The 14336-nt window shown below is 43.2% G+C and overlaps 1 protein-coding gene across 1 annotated transcript in view; it reads right to left on the bottom strand.

The window, feature by feature from the left end:
* The window catches only part of TSNAXIP1 (translin associated factor X interacting protein 1), a 59861-nt gene that overhangs the window by 19404 nt on the left and 26121 nt on the right, over positions 1-14336 (bottom strand). The window contains exons 7-12 of the mRNA XM_044270634.1: positions 10151-10286; positions 9039-9208; positions 8049-8208; positions 6497-6627; positions 3603-3731; positions 702-860 (exon numbers count right to left, since the gene is read on the bottom strand). Coding sequence (XP_044126569.1) covers positions 702-860; positions 3603-3731; positions 6497-6627; positions 8049-8208; positions 9039-9208; positions 10151-10286 — 885 coding nt within the window. The remainder of the gene's footprint in view (positions 1-701; positions 861-3602; positions 3732-6496; positions 6628-8048; positions 8209-9038; positions 9209-10150; positions 10287-14336) is intronic.

Genomic DNA, 14336 nt, shown 5'->3' with positions numbered 1-14336 from the left:
CAATTTACTGTCTCCAAAGGCCACTCCAAATGTATTTTTTGTTCTGGACTTTTGGGGCCCACTATGGGATCACAGACTGAGCCCACTGAAGGATCCTCAGGTACTCTGGTCCGACACTGCACGCAAAGCCTATTAAATTTCTATGGGGGCCAGGGCTGCATGAAAAACAATCGAACATGCTGCAATTTTTCCTAAACGCTAAGATGACTCATGAAAAATTACGCTCATGTACACAGACCAACTGAAATGATAGGGTCAGGATTCAGTCCGGATGCTATGTGTTCGTTACACGCATCTAATCCGGAAGGAAAACTCGCTTGTGTGAAATTAGCCTTAAGCCCTACCACAGGCCGGGACAGAAGCTCAGCTATGTAGGTCTGAGACAGAATGCTTCTGGCCGCCATTGCTACCAAATGGCTCTAGTGCCATCTAAGGGGTTAAAAGTCTATGATCAGAGCTGTTTTCCATCCCTGGCAGATGCATGCTGTGTAAAACAACAGGAACCCGCTGGCTATGGCGCCCGCGCGGCTCTTGAGCGGGCGCCAGGTTTAACCGCTCGACATCCATCGTACATGCCGGGATGTGGTTAAAACAATATGTAATTTTTTCCATATGTTCCCTTGAAAGTATATTTTAGCAGATGCACATATAGAAATAGAGGAATCTCTACAGACAAGCAGTGAGATAGTCTGTCTACTCACCTGACCCATAAGGACTCTGTAAAATGAATACATTTGCTCATTTATCAATTGAATCCGACATGTCTGGTGCAAAGAATATGACCATTCAATGGAAGCCTCTCCGAACTTTTTCTGTAGATGGTTCATCATAAACTCTGAGAGAGATGACTGTCTGCCCTTCTACAGGAAAGACAAGGTGGATAAGAGCATCATGTCATGGGTGTGCAACTGTGCAAGACAAGCACAGGACTAAGGAATACAACTGGCAAGATTTTCCCCAGGCATTTAAGGGGTTATCTAAGGTCTAAAACACATCCCCAAATGCCTGGGCCCCTCATGAAGATTATACTTACACCGCTCCCCGACACCTGCGTCTTTTCTGATCCCCGCACGGCCACTGCTGCATCTTCCCATGACGTGGACGAGCCTCCCTAGCGTCACCCGCGATGCTAGGGAGGCTCGTCCCCATCGCAGTCTGCCATTGGCTGCTCACCCCCCTGTGGCCAGATGTTTTGATCCGCACGACGGGGAAATGCATCGGCGGTGCATGGATCAGGAGCGACGTGGGTGCCGGAGAGCAGGGTAAGCCTAATCTATATGAGGGGCCAGGCATTTGGGGACATGTTTTAGGCCTCATGCACACGACCGTTGTGTGCATCCGTGTCCGTTGTTCTGACTTTCAATGGGTCAGTTGAAAACTCTGAAAATGCACCGTTTGTCATCCGCGTCCGTGATCCGTGTTTCCTGTCCGTCAAAAAAATATAACCTGTCCTATTTTTTTGACGGACAACGGTTTGCGGACCCATTAAAGTCAATGGGTCCGTGAAAAAACACGGAGGCACACAAGATTGTCATCCGCGTCCATGATCCGTGTCCGTTTTTTTCCTATCATTTTCAAGGCAAACTTGACTTAGATTTTTTTTTTCACTTTTCTGGTCTGGTGATCCTCCAAAAATCAAGGAATACACACGGAAGAAAAAACGTACACGGAACCCCGTTTTGCGGACCGTGAAAAAATACTGTCGTGTGCATGAGGCCTAAGACATATAGTTTTGTAGTAAGCCCCATAGAAGTGAATGGAGCGGTGGCCGCACTTCCCATTAATTTCACTGCTCGGCTATTTTCGGCGCTCCCATAGAAATCCTAGCGATATAACCCCAATGTCCGAGATGAGACAATGGTGTTTTATAATATGTAAAGCGCTCTTTGCAACGGCCATGCCCTCTGCACTTTGGCTGACAGGTCCTGATGTGATCACGTTTACACTGCCTGGTCCTGTCAATCAAAGTGCAGGAGGAGCAGCAGTTGCAGAGAAAGTGTAACCTCTAGGTAGTAATGGCAACGCCCCTGTTGCTCCTAGAGGCTCATTTGCATATAATAAAACATCATTATTCTCAGCAGTGCGGACACATATGAACATGGGACCAACACAGATGCCTTCAGCTGCCAAGCGCACATCTAACAGGTCAGCCGGTGTCATAGGGAGAGATCTGCTGACAGATGCCCTTTAATTTATATGCAATATTTTATATGAAAACATTTTTTAGAAAGGCCTTTTGCCACATATATGGAGTATAATACTACAAATGATGTGTGATAGCCAGGGGGGCCTGTTACATTCAAAAGCCCCATTAAAAGCTGAGGTGCTACTAATATGCATATGCAAACTGCAAAAAAAATACAAATAAAGGGGTTCTCCGGGAATTTAGAGTAAATATATTCCCAAATACCTTTCAATATTTATAATGTCTTATTTTGTTTAGGGAGCAATCATTAAAGGGAACCTGTCATCAACTTTATGCTGACCGTACTAAGGGAGGTATAAAGTAGTGACAGAAATGCTGATGTCAGCGGGGTGTCACTCATCAGCTAATAGTAAGTGGTTGCCGAGAACCAGCATCTTAATCGTTGCAGCCCAGGACCTTGAGAAGAGTCAAATCTACCTGAGAAGAGTCCTGGTTATTCATGACTTCCTGCTCTCCTGCCCACCCGCTGATGATTGCCAGTCTTCTACCTAGTTTTATCCCAACTGCCAATCATCAGCAGATGGGCCGGAGAGCAGGAGATTAGGAATAACCAGGACTCTTCTCAGGTAGATTTGACTCTTCTCAAGGTCTGGGCTGCAATGATTATGATGCTGGTTCTCAGCAACCACTTACTATTAGCTGATGAGTGACACATTGGTGACATTAGCATTTCTGTCACTATTTTATACTGCCCTCAGTACGGTCAGCATAAAGTTGATGACGGGTTTCCTTTAAGAGAAACAAAATGCCCGCCTGTCCTATTAATATACACAAAACCTGTCCTAATCATACAGGAGGACATGTTACTTCTGAGCACTGAGGTAAAGAGCTGCCTCATCCTCCTCTCCTACTTGTCAGGGGTTATGATCCTGATTACAGATAAGATCTTCAGCTGAATCTCTGTAGGAATGGAGTTCATGAGGAGACGTGAAGTACAGAGAGGACGGACAGGACAGACTGTGGTAATGGAGACTGCTGCTTATTATCCACATCACCCCCACCCTCCTCCCTGTACTTCATGTCTCCTCATGAACTCCGTTTCTACAGAGATTTAGCTGAAGATCATATTAAACTATATTCAGGATCACAGAAGATGAGGCAGCTCTTTGGCTCACTGCTCTGAAGTAACTTGTCCTCCTGTGAGATTAGGACAGGTTTTGTGTGTACTAATAGGACAGCGGCCATTTTATTTCTCCTAAATATTGCTCCCTGGACAAAACAAGCCATTATAACGAATAAAAGGTATTTGAGAATATGTTTTATAATAAAGTAATATTTAGGTATTTTCATTTTCCTAATTCCTTTAGAAACCCTTTATTAAGAAATTAAGATAAGAAATATACTTTATGTAGAGATACTGTACAGCAACAAATGCAATAACAAGAATGCTTGTTACCTGCTGGTCAATGGCACATTTTTCTTTCCAGATTTCCTTCATCATGCTGTACACTTCTTTTAGACTTAATCGTAGGTTTTTGACTGGTCCTTCATGGCGTAGATGGATGGGAACGTTATCTCCTATTCCCTGGAATGAATGACACCAAGACTAATTTCACCAAATATCAGCTCACAAGTTGTAAAGAACCATAATACAACAGCTACACATTTCTAACAGTCCTCGAGGCACCGCTTTCTGACTTCATACAGAGACATTAAACGTTTATTTCTGTTGGATTTTTGATGAAGTATGGCTTCCAGAGAAAAGAAAATATATATATGAAGGTGTCGCACCTTGGTCCTACAGAATGCCTGCATGTCTTTAGCCATTGTTGAGCAACAAGGCCCAAGATGAATACGTTTCTAGATTCTATGTCATAAGACTTGCAAAGTAGACTGCTAATATACAGCAATCAAACAATGCACCCGAGTATACATTAGTGCGACACATTCCTGCCTGCCGGTTGAGGTAGGTAGGACTGTGGAAGCTTCATCACTTGCATGCAATGGTTTTTGTTTAGCCGAAACCCGTCATCCCAGAAAGTGGCCGGATCACCACAAGACCCAATCGTAGTCAATGGGGATCCAGTGGTGAACTGTAGAATCCGGCAATGCCGATGCGGTGAACTCTAGCAGGCTGTTCTTTGCCATAACAGCCTGTAGGATATGTTTACCAGGGATATGAATGTCGCCTAAATCAGCCACTTCATGGTAATCACAAGTGTGAAGCTATGGAGTTCTAACCTTAGGCTCTCTTCACTTATGGTAGGCTCCCTACAAGTTTCTATAGCTTTTCAAGGGGAAGAATAATGGAGTCTGCAATAGTAATAAACAAACCCATTTTAACCCTTAAGGATACCAGAGTTTTTTTTCGTTTCTGCGTTTTCATTTTTATTCCCCATCTATCTTGACCCATAACTTTTTTATATTTCCATTCACATAGGGGCTTATTTTTTGCAGGACAAGTTGTACTTTATAATGTCACCATTAATTATGGCATATAGTGTAGTGGGTAGCGGTCAAAAAAATTCTAAATGAGGTGGAATTGGAAAAAAACACAACTCCTCCACCGGTTTACGGGTTTTGTTCGCACGGCGTTCCGTTTACGGCAAAACTGCCCAATGCCCTTCATTCTCTGGGTCATTACAATTACAACGATACCCCATATGTATATATTTTTTTTTTTTATGCCTAAATAGTGTAAAAATAAATTTAAACTTTGAACTTTTTTACATCACCATATTCTGACGTGCATTTTTAGATTTATATCTACTGAGCTGTGTGTGTGTGGGGGGATGGGGGTGATTTTTTGCAGGACGATCTGTAGTTTTTATTGGTACCATTTTGGAGTGTGTGTGACTTTTTGATCACATTTAATTAAAAAAAATTTGGTAAGAGAAGCAATGAAAAAATGGCAAATTGGCAATTTTTTCCGTTACGCCATTCGCTGTATTGGAAAAATATTTTTTGATTTTAATAGTAAGGGCGTTTCTAGTCGCGGTGATACCCATGGAAAGGGGGGCGATTTAAACTTTAATATTTTTTTAATATATATATATATATATATATATATTTTATATTTTTTGTAATGATTTTGAAGCTCATATATGAGCCTACAAAATCTATTTTTTTTAATTTTAAACAATCATGTATTTTTAAACTGGACTTATTATTGAGAATTGCGCATTTCTTATGTTGGCCTGCCATCTGGTGGCAGAAAAAAGAATTGCAGTTTGAATGTTCTCGGCCTCTTCAGTGAGGCTGAGCCCATGCAAACCAATTACGGCATACCCATTGGCCGCAGGGGATGCCAGTAGGATGCCCGGAAGCACAAACTTCCGGGTTTTTGTGCATTTAGATGCCGTGATATCACTTGATCACAGTAATTAGCCGCAGAGACCCGCTGGCCATGACGCCCGCTGCACGGGCGAGCGGGCACCATGCTTGCCTATTGCTCCAGCGCCGTACATGTACAGCGCTGGTAGCGAAAGGGTTAAAAAGAGTAACTGTCACCTCTCCAGACATGTCTGTATTAGTAACTACTTGCATTTCCCATGTTATAACAATGAAGGAGCATCTGTTCTTTCTTATAACTCTAGGTTGTGCCATGAATGAATTATTAGCAGTTTGCAATGAAGGTCCAGATGGGTGTTACCAGTTGGGGGTGTCAGAGTCTGACACTGGCAACACTGTCTGGATAGTATCAGATTGCGCAGGGACACACCCCCATGTGGTAACACCCATCAGGAGCTTCATTGCAAACTGATGGCAATTCATTCATAAACTTCTAGCAGTAATAATAAAGGTACAGTATGGTACAACATAGAGCTTCTGATACTCCAGAATTGTTATTACATGGGGGATGCAAGTAGCTACCAAAAAGACATGTCAGGTGAGAGGTCCTGTAAGCCAGATCTGTCACGACCATCATAGTGATTATGGAAGCCATGATGTCAGTGTGAACAAAGCCGTAATTACAGCAGAGAGAATATTATACTAAGCATGAAGACCTCTAATAAGGAACCAGATAACAGATTTTTCCACTGCAGCCAGATATAAAATATCACCAATCAAGTATTACTTTACTGAGAGAGTAGGATGCATGGAATAGCCTTCCTGCAGAAGTGGTAGCTGCAAATACAGTGGAGGAGTTTAAGCATGCATGGGATAGGCATAAGGCCATCCTTCATATAAGATAGGGCCAGGGGCTATCCATAGTATTCAGTATATTGGGCAGACTAGATGGGCCAATTGGTTCTTATCTGCCGACACATTCTAGGTTTCTATAAGTCCCTGGAGAACATCTGCCAGTCTTTGATATACTCTAGAGATATGCCTCACAACACGTCATACCATGCCTGGAAAGAAATCCTTTTCTTTGAGAATTTTCGTGCCCAGTTCTGTCAGTAACACATCCACCAGCTGATCACTGCTCTTTCCCTCAGATACTTCTGACCATCGTTGAAAGACTTCAGGAAAAATATCTGCAGAAAGGACACCGACTTTTTAATAAACTGTTATACACACACACATATATATATATATATGTACACATACAGTGACGTACACAGATCTCATTGGGCCCCATCGCAAAAAAAAGTCTCACGTTGTACGATAATTTTGGTGCACAGACAGACGCTTTTGTCTAACTCTACACCAATTACTGGTCAGCGCTTTTGTATTATCTTTAACGTAGCCAAGACGAATCCGTCTTCTATTGTGCCAGATTATGTCAGTGAAAAACGAATCCGTCCCCATTGACTTACATTGTTCCGTTTGGCTCAGTTTCATCAGACGGACACCAAAGCGGAATGGAGACTGAACTGATGCATTCTGAGCGGATCCTTTTCCATTCAGAATGCAAACTGATCCGTTTTGGAACGCTTGTGAAAGCCCTGAACGGATCTCACAAACGGAAAGCCAAAACGCCAGTGTGAAAGTAGACTTAGTGTCAGACAGCATTTTATTCCAAATTCGTGGTGCAAATTTGTCTCAAAATGTTGCATATTGTACCACACCTATTTCCCACAAAGCCACATCCCATTTTCAATAAACCCCACCCCCATGTTGTACTAGGCTAACTAGGCCGCGTCGGGTCGACGGCAAGAAGAAGGAGAGCGCTGGAGGTGAGGAGCAGGAGAGGTAAGTAGATTTTTTATTTTATGTGCTCATTGGCTGGGGGCTGATGATATGAGGCATGGGGGTCTGATATGATATATCGTCTGAGGTCTTATTTATATTCAGGGCTCTTATCTCAGGTCTGATTGGGGGGCATTCACATTGGGGGTCTGATTGAGGGTCTTATTAATATGGGTCTGACTGGTGATCTGATCTGAGGTCTAACTGAAAAACTTTTTTTCTTATTGGTCTCTTATAAAACCTAGGTGCGTCTTATAGGGCGAAAAATATGGTAGTTGCTGGCAGAAGACATTGCTGCTGACTTTCTATCTCACCCAAGTGCAGGATTAACAGCTACACTACTCAGTAATGCTGTATAATGTCCTCCATGCTGCTGCATCTGAGGATGTGAGACATAGGGGAGAAGGATTTCCTCTTCTGTATGTGTGCTGTGTATGGGAAACATCATAGCAGCTGTTCTCCAGCTCCTCCTCCGCTCTCCATGGGTAGCATGAAACCTGATCCCTTAGAGAACCCGAAGAGCGGCCTCCTCTCTGGAGACCTCTTACAGATTCGATCAGTAAATGCAGAGTTAGTGAGCAATTTAGGAAGCAGGCTGTAGGAGGGAAGAACCCTGATAGGCAGAAAGAGAGGCTTTTTCCTCTAATAAGATATACTACAAATTTCCTATCTTCACTTGTACTATTGATCTATGCAAAGTTGTCTATAATTGAAGGTACACTTTTAATTACAAGGAGAGAAAGAATGATACAAAGAGTATACTTACCAACACATTTCTCCCAGGCTGGCCTAGGAGTTCTATTTCCCTGAAGATCGGCCACCTCCCTGCAGAAAGAATCGCGTTCCTGTACAACCTGTTGGTTGATCTCTAGAAGTGACTGGTGTTCTCCCTGTAGCTGGGAGAGGTCCTTCTGAAGATGTTCTATCTGCACCGATAAAGATGATTCAACTTTTAACTGCTAAATACTGCAGATCATAGGTTTTAAACACGCAGTCCGTGAACCTCGGGAGTAACCAGGGGTGCACCACCAATGAGGCCAGGTGATCGCCTCAGGAAGCACCAGGTAGGGGCACGTTGGGGGCAGTGGAAGGGCCATGGGCAAGGAGCGCTTTAATTGTGGCCAAAGGGTTAGGTTAAGAAAATTGGCATGGGGGGGGGGGCGCCGTTTCAGTTTTCGCCTCAGACAGCAGAAAGGCTAGGTGCACCCCTGGGAGTAACACGCCATCTCTATAGGGAATTTGTATTTCATGCTGTGCTTTTAATAGATTCAGCAGTGTATGATCATAGGCTTAGGGATACTGTGTTAATCCATTTGACTTGACTCAGGGGTGGGCAACCTACAGCACTCCAGCTGATGTTAAACTACAACTCCTAGCATGCATACTTGCTCTGCTCTTCTCAGAACTCTCACAGAAATAAATGGAACATGCTGGGAATTGTAGTTCCACAACAGATGGAGTGCCCCAAGTTGCCCACTACGGAAATAGGGAATACTTGGTTTAGCATCCTTTTAAAAGACCAGATGAAGTGCCCATAATGAGCGCAATCAACAACACAGGAAGTCAGTCGCAGCTCGTTGACTTCATTATCACTTTCGTGGGAGCGCTCGTTAGCGATGCTGCAGCCAATTATCCGATGAACGAGCAAACGCTCACTTATCGGTTAATAAAACTGTAAAACCCAGACAACCACTTTAATAGTAAAAATAAAAAACACTATACATGAATGTTGCACTATACATGTACATGGACTCACCTTTTCTTCATATGCAGCTACTTTTTTTTCCTGATTCTCAAAGTCTCTTCTGGGAACAACATCTCCATAATCAGCTTTTAATGTATTCAGGAGAACTTGGGTTTTTGTGAGATCACTGCGGGCCACTCTTAACGCCACGGCTAAAGTCACCGGGTCTTCTCCCTGTTCTTCTGCAATACAAAAGATTGAATTTTTTTTGTATGTTTTACTTATTTTGTATATAGGGCTGGGACATAACTATATGGAGTGGAAAGGCAGTGGTCAGACTTATGGAGACTGAGAGGTTCCTTCTTCCTCGTATGAGGAAATTTCAGCTAAAGCGTGCAGAATTGTGAATGCAGCTCTGGAGTAAAATACAGGCTGTGCTCAGGATCAGTACAGGATATGTAATGCAATGCATTTCCAAAGTTACTCACCTTTTTATAAAGAGGATAAATCAAATGGATAGGGTTAATCCAGCTTTTATATAAAGCCAAAGAAGAGCATGCCGGCAGATATAACGTGGTAAAGAGCTGAAGTAACAGTCCAACTGTTCTTTTAATACTTTATAACTTCGAGCGAATCGAAGCCATACAAATTGACAAATCGATTCGCTGCGAAGCCGAATTTCCCCGCGCTTCGTGGTAACGAATCTATCTTTCCTGAAATAGTGGCAAAAAACCCCCCAAAAAACATAGTCACCGTAGCCATTTGCTCGCAGCTGTCGTGGCCATCTTGATTAAAGATACCGAGCAGAATCTCACGTGGGACGACGTATGACGTCACCACGCCAGCTGGGCACAGTGACATAATCAGTGTTCATCATCGTCTTCAATCAAGATGGCCGCGACGGTCTCTCTGCCAACAAATGGATAAGGCAGAGAGACCGTCTGACCCCCTGAAAGTCTGCACTTGCAGCAACAGATGCCGCAATCAGCAATAAATGTGGCATCTGAGGGGTTCAATGAGTGGGGACGGCGCAATTGTCGTTCCCCGTTATTGCGCCCGCTACATACAAAGGAATGCGGTTCATGACAAAATAATTCGTCAAAAAACGGATTTCTTTGTTTCTTTGTGTAATTCGGCAAAGCAGCAGAATCAAATTTTTCGGAACTGCGCTCATCACTACTTACTATGATCCTGGGAAAGCCTAAGGTCTTCTTGCTGATACTTCAGCTCATTTATATCCGATATAAGAAGTTTACGAGCGTCACACTCATCCCTGTACATTAGGTATACCTTTTCCATCTCTTCCTGCAGTTTGGAGACCTGAGGGCAAAACCATCACTGGCACAGTTATATAAGGGTTAAGCAGCATAAGGACTCCTACAAGTCAATAGTGCAAATCACATGGAGCACGGATCCGTGCAGTGAAACTAAGGGCCAGCAAACCAAAGACAACTGTCTCTACATAGATGATGTTTAATGTAGCTGTCTGAAAAGGGGTTGTCCCACACAAAAAAAAAAAAAAATTCAAATTTTTCAAACCAGCACCTAGATCTGAATACTTTTGTAATTGCATATAATTAAAAATGTTGTACAAGCCACTGAGTTATTCAATAAAATGTAGCTGTATAGCGCCACCTGCTGTTTTTTCCTTTCCTTTATTTCTCTGTCCACCTGAGTAAACGCTGTGGAGGACTCATATGCTCAGCTCCATCCTTCAGCTGCCATCAGTCGTATCTACTGTTAGAAGCTGTGACAGGTACAGGGAGAAAGCTGAAGCAGGAAGGACACGCCCCCCGAGCTGTGGTTGGGAGGGAGCTGCCACAGAAAGGACACGCCCCCTGAGCTGTGATTGGGAGATAGCTGCCACAGAAAGGACACCCCCCCGAGCTGTGATTGGAAGAGAGCTGAAGCAGGAAGGACACCCCCCTGAGCTGTGATTGGGAGATAGCTGCCACAGAAAGGACACGCCCCCTGAGCTAGAAAAACAATTAGAACAAATGAATGGTGTAGCGATCTCATTAAAGGATTTCTGTCACCTGAAAAATGGGTGATATAAGTGATCTGCTAATGTCAGCTGAACATAACTATATTAGCGCCATCTCACTGCCTAAAGCCGCTGTTATTGAGAAAAACAAACTGTTATAATATGCTAATTAGCCTGTAGGAGCAGGAGGGGCCCACCTCTGGCTACGCCCTGCTATACTAGATTGACAGGTCCAGGCAGCGTTGCTCTCCTCCCGCCGGCCATGTCTGCAGTGTAAATCTTGCGCCGTTCAATATTCGGCACAGGCGCAGTAAGGAAGCGTCCCACTGCAGACATGGCCGGCGGGAGGAGAGCAGCGCTGCCTGGACCTGTCAATCAAGAGAAGAAGGGTGTGAAAAGAGGTGGGCAAACGGAGCCTCTAGGAGCAGGTGCAGCGCGCTCCCCCCCCCCCGGCCCCGAGATGCTAATTAGCATATTATAAACTTTGTTTTTCTCAATAACGGCGGCAGGCAGTGAGATGGCTCTAATATAGTTATGTTCAGCTGACATTAGCACATCGCTTATATCAGACAGCTTAAAGGGACACTGACAGGCCCAAAAAGCATATTATGGAGTATATATGACAGTACAGGTCTTATAAAGGGTATTAGAATCATCTAAGTATCCCCCCTGTCCACCTCATAAATACAGTAATCTGAAGTTTTATAACCTGCTTTCATCGTGTTCAATCTGCCCAAGGGGCGGTGCTTCATATCAACTTGCGCCCAGCCAGCCTCGCCACAACTGCCGTTTGAAGCGCCGCCCAGCTCATCAATATTCACTGAGCTGGGCGGCTACTCTGAAGCGCTGTACTAGTGTCCCCGGCCATCTTCAGCGCATGCGCCCAGCACCCTCACTGGCCGGGATCGCATCGCGCCGCTGCTTTATGCGCATGCGGGGCGCTGCTGTGCCCGGCGCATGCGCATAAAGCAGATGCACGATGCGATCCAGGCCAGTGAGGGTGCCGGGTGCATGCGCATAAAGCAGACGGCGCGATGCGATCCCGGCCAGTGAGGGTGCCGGGCGCATGCGCTGAAGATGGCCGGGGACACTAGTACAGCGCTTCAGAGTAGCCGCCCAGCTCAGTGAATATTGAGGAGCTGGGCGGCGCTTCAAACGGCAGATGTGGCGAGGCTGGCTGGGCGCAAGTTGATATGAAGCACCGCCCCTTGGGCAGATTGAACGCCAGGAAAGCAGGTTATAAAACTTCAGATTACTGTATTTATGAGGCGGACAGGGGGGATACTTAGATGATTCTAATACCCTTTATAAGACCTATACTGTCATATATACCCCTAAATATGCTTTTTGGGCCTGTCAGTGTCCCTTTAATACCCATTTTTCAGGTGACAGAAACCCTGGGATAACCCCTTTAAGGGTGGTTTCACACACAATATTTACTGTATTTGGAGAAATACCACTGCAGTTTTTGATGCAGTTTTTTTAACCACAGTCAGAAGTGGATCCAACAAGGAGAAATATAAATCCTTCCTTTTTAACCCTTAGGCCTGGTTCACACTTCAGTGTTTGGTCAGTGATTTCCATCAGTGATTTGTGAGCCAAAACCAGAAGTGGAGCCTCCATAGACATTAGGTAGAAGGGAAAGATCTGCTCCTGTTCTATGTTTAGAGCTGCACCTGGTTTTGGCTCACAAATCACTGATGGAAATCACTGACCAAACACTGAAGTGTGAACGAGGCCTAAGAGGTCCCTGAAATTTTCCATTTTTGCGTTTTTGTTTTTCACTCCCAGCCTTCCCATAGTCCTAACTTTTGTATTTTTCCGTTCACATAGCCTTTTGAGGGCTTATTTTTTTGCGGTACAAGTTTTACTTTTTAATGGCATTATTTACGGTTGCATACCATGTAGTGGGAAGCGGAATATTTTTTTTTTTACACCATACACTATGCAGTAAAAATTGACCTGTTATCTTCATTCTCTAGGTCAGTAAAGTTACAAAGATACCACACTTGTATAATTTTTCTTGCGTTTTAATACTGAAAAAAATTTAAAACCTTTGAGAAAAAAAGTTTTTTTCAACATATTCTGACCCCTATAACTTTTTTGTAGTTATGTGTACGGGGCTGTGTGAGGGCTCATTTTCTGCGGGGCAATCTGTACTTTTTAATGATACCAATTTGAAGTGTGTGCGATTTTTTGATCACTTTTTATAAAAAAAATATTGGGTAGTTGAAGTGAGAAAAAAATGGCAAATTAGCAGTTTTTATTTTTTTCCCCGTTACACTATTATTTTTGTTATATTTTAATTGTATGGACATTTTTGCACGCGGCGATGCCCATCATGTTTATTTTTTCTATTGGTTAAGTATTTTTATTTTAAGGAAAGGATTTGAACTTTTATATATTTTTTTTTTTACTTTTTTAAGTCACCCTGGGTGACTATAACTGGCAATCATTAACCACTTAAGGACCACAGGTTTATACCCCCCTAGTGACCAGGCCCTTTTTTACAAATCGGCACTCCACAACTTTAGCGGTTTATTGCTCGGTCATGCAACTTACCACCCAAATGAATTTTACCTCCTTTTCTTCTCACTAATAGAGCTTTCATTTGGTGGTATTTCATTGCCGCTGACATTTTTACTTTTTTTGTTATTAATCGAAATTTAACGATTTTTTTTGCAAAAAAATGACATTTTTCACTTTCAGCTGTAAAATTTTGCAAAAAAAACGACATCCATATATACATTTTTCGCCAAATTTATTGTTCTACATGTCTTTGATAAAAAAAAAATGTTTGGGCAAAAAAAAAAATGGTTTGGGTAAAAGTTATAGCGTTTACAAACTATGGTACAAAAATGTGAATTTCCGCTTTTTGAAACAGCTCTGACTTTCTGAGCACCTGTCATGATTCCTGAGGTTCTACAATGCCCAAACAGTAGAAAACCCCCACAAATGACCCCATTTCGGAAAGTAGACACCCTAAGGTATTCGCTGATGGGCATAGTGAGTTCATAGAACTTTTTATTTTTTGTCACAAGTTAGTGGAAAATGATGATGATTTTATTTTTTTTATTTTTTCTTACAAAGTCTCATATTCCACTAACTTGCGACAAAAAATAAAAAATTCTAAAAACTTGCCATGCCCCTCACGGAATACCTTGGGGTGTCTTCTTTCCAAAATGGGGTCACTTGTGGGGTAGTTATACTGCCCTGGCAATTTAGGGGCCCAAATGTGTGAGAAGAACTTTGCAATCAAAATGTGTAAAAAATGGCCTGCAAAATCCGAAAGGTGCACTTTGGAATATGTGCCCCTTTGCCCACCTTGGCAGCAAAAAAGTGTGACACATCTGGTATCGCCGTACTCAGGAGAAGTTGGGGAATGT

This window comes from Bufo gargarizans, chromosome 10, assembly GCF_014858855.1.
Source record: "Bufo gargarizans isolate SCDJY-AF-19 chromosome 10, ASM1485885v1, whole genome shotgun sequence".
Taxonomy (NCBI): Eukaryota; Metazoa; Chordata; class Amphibia; order Anura; family Bufonidae; genus Bufo; species Bufo gargarizans.
The sequence above is the reverse complement of the archived record's forward strand: the minus strand, read 5'-3'. Positions and strand labels throughout refer to the sequence as shown.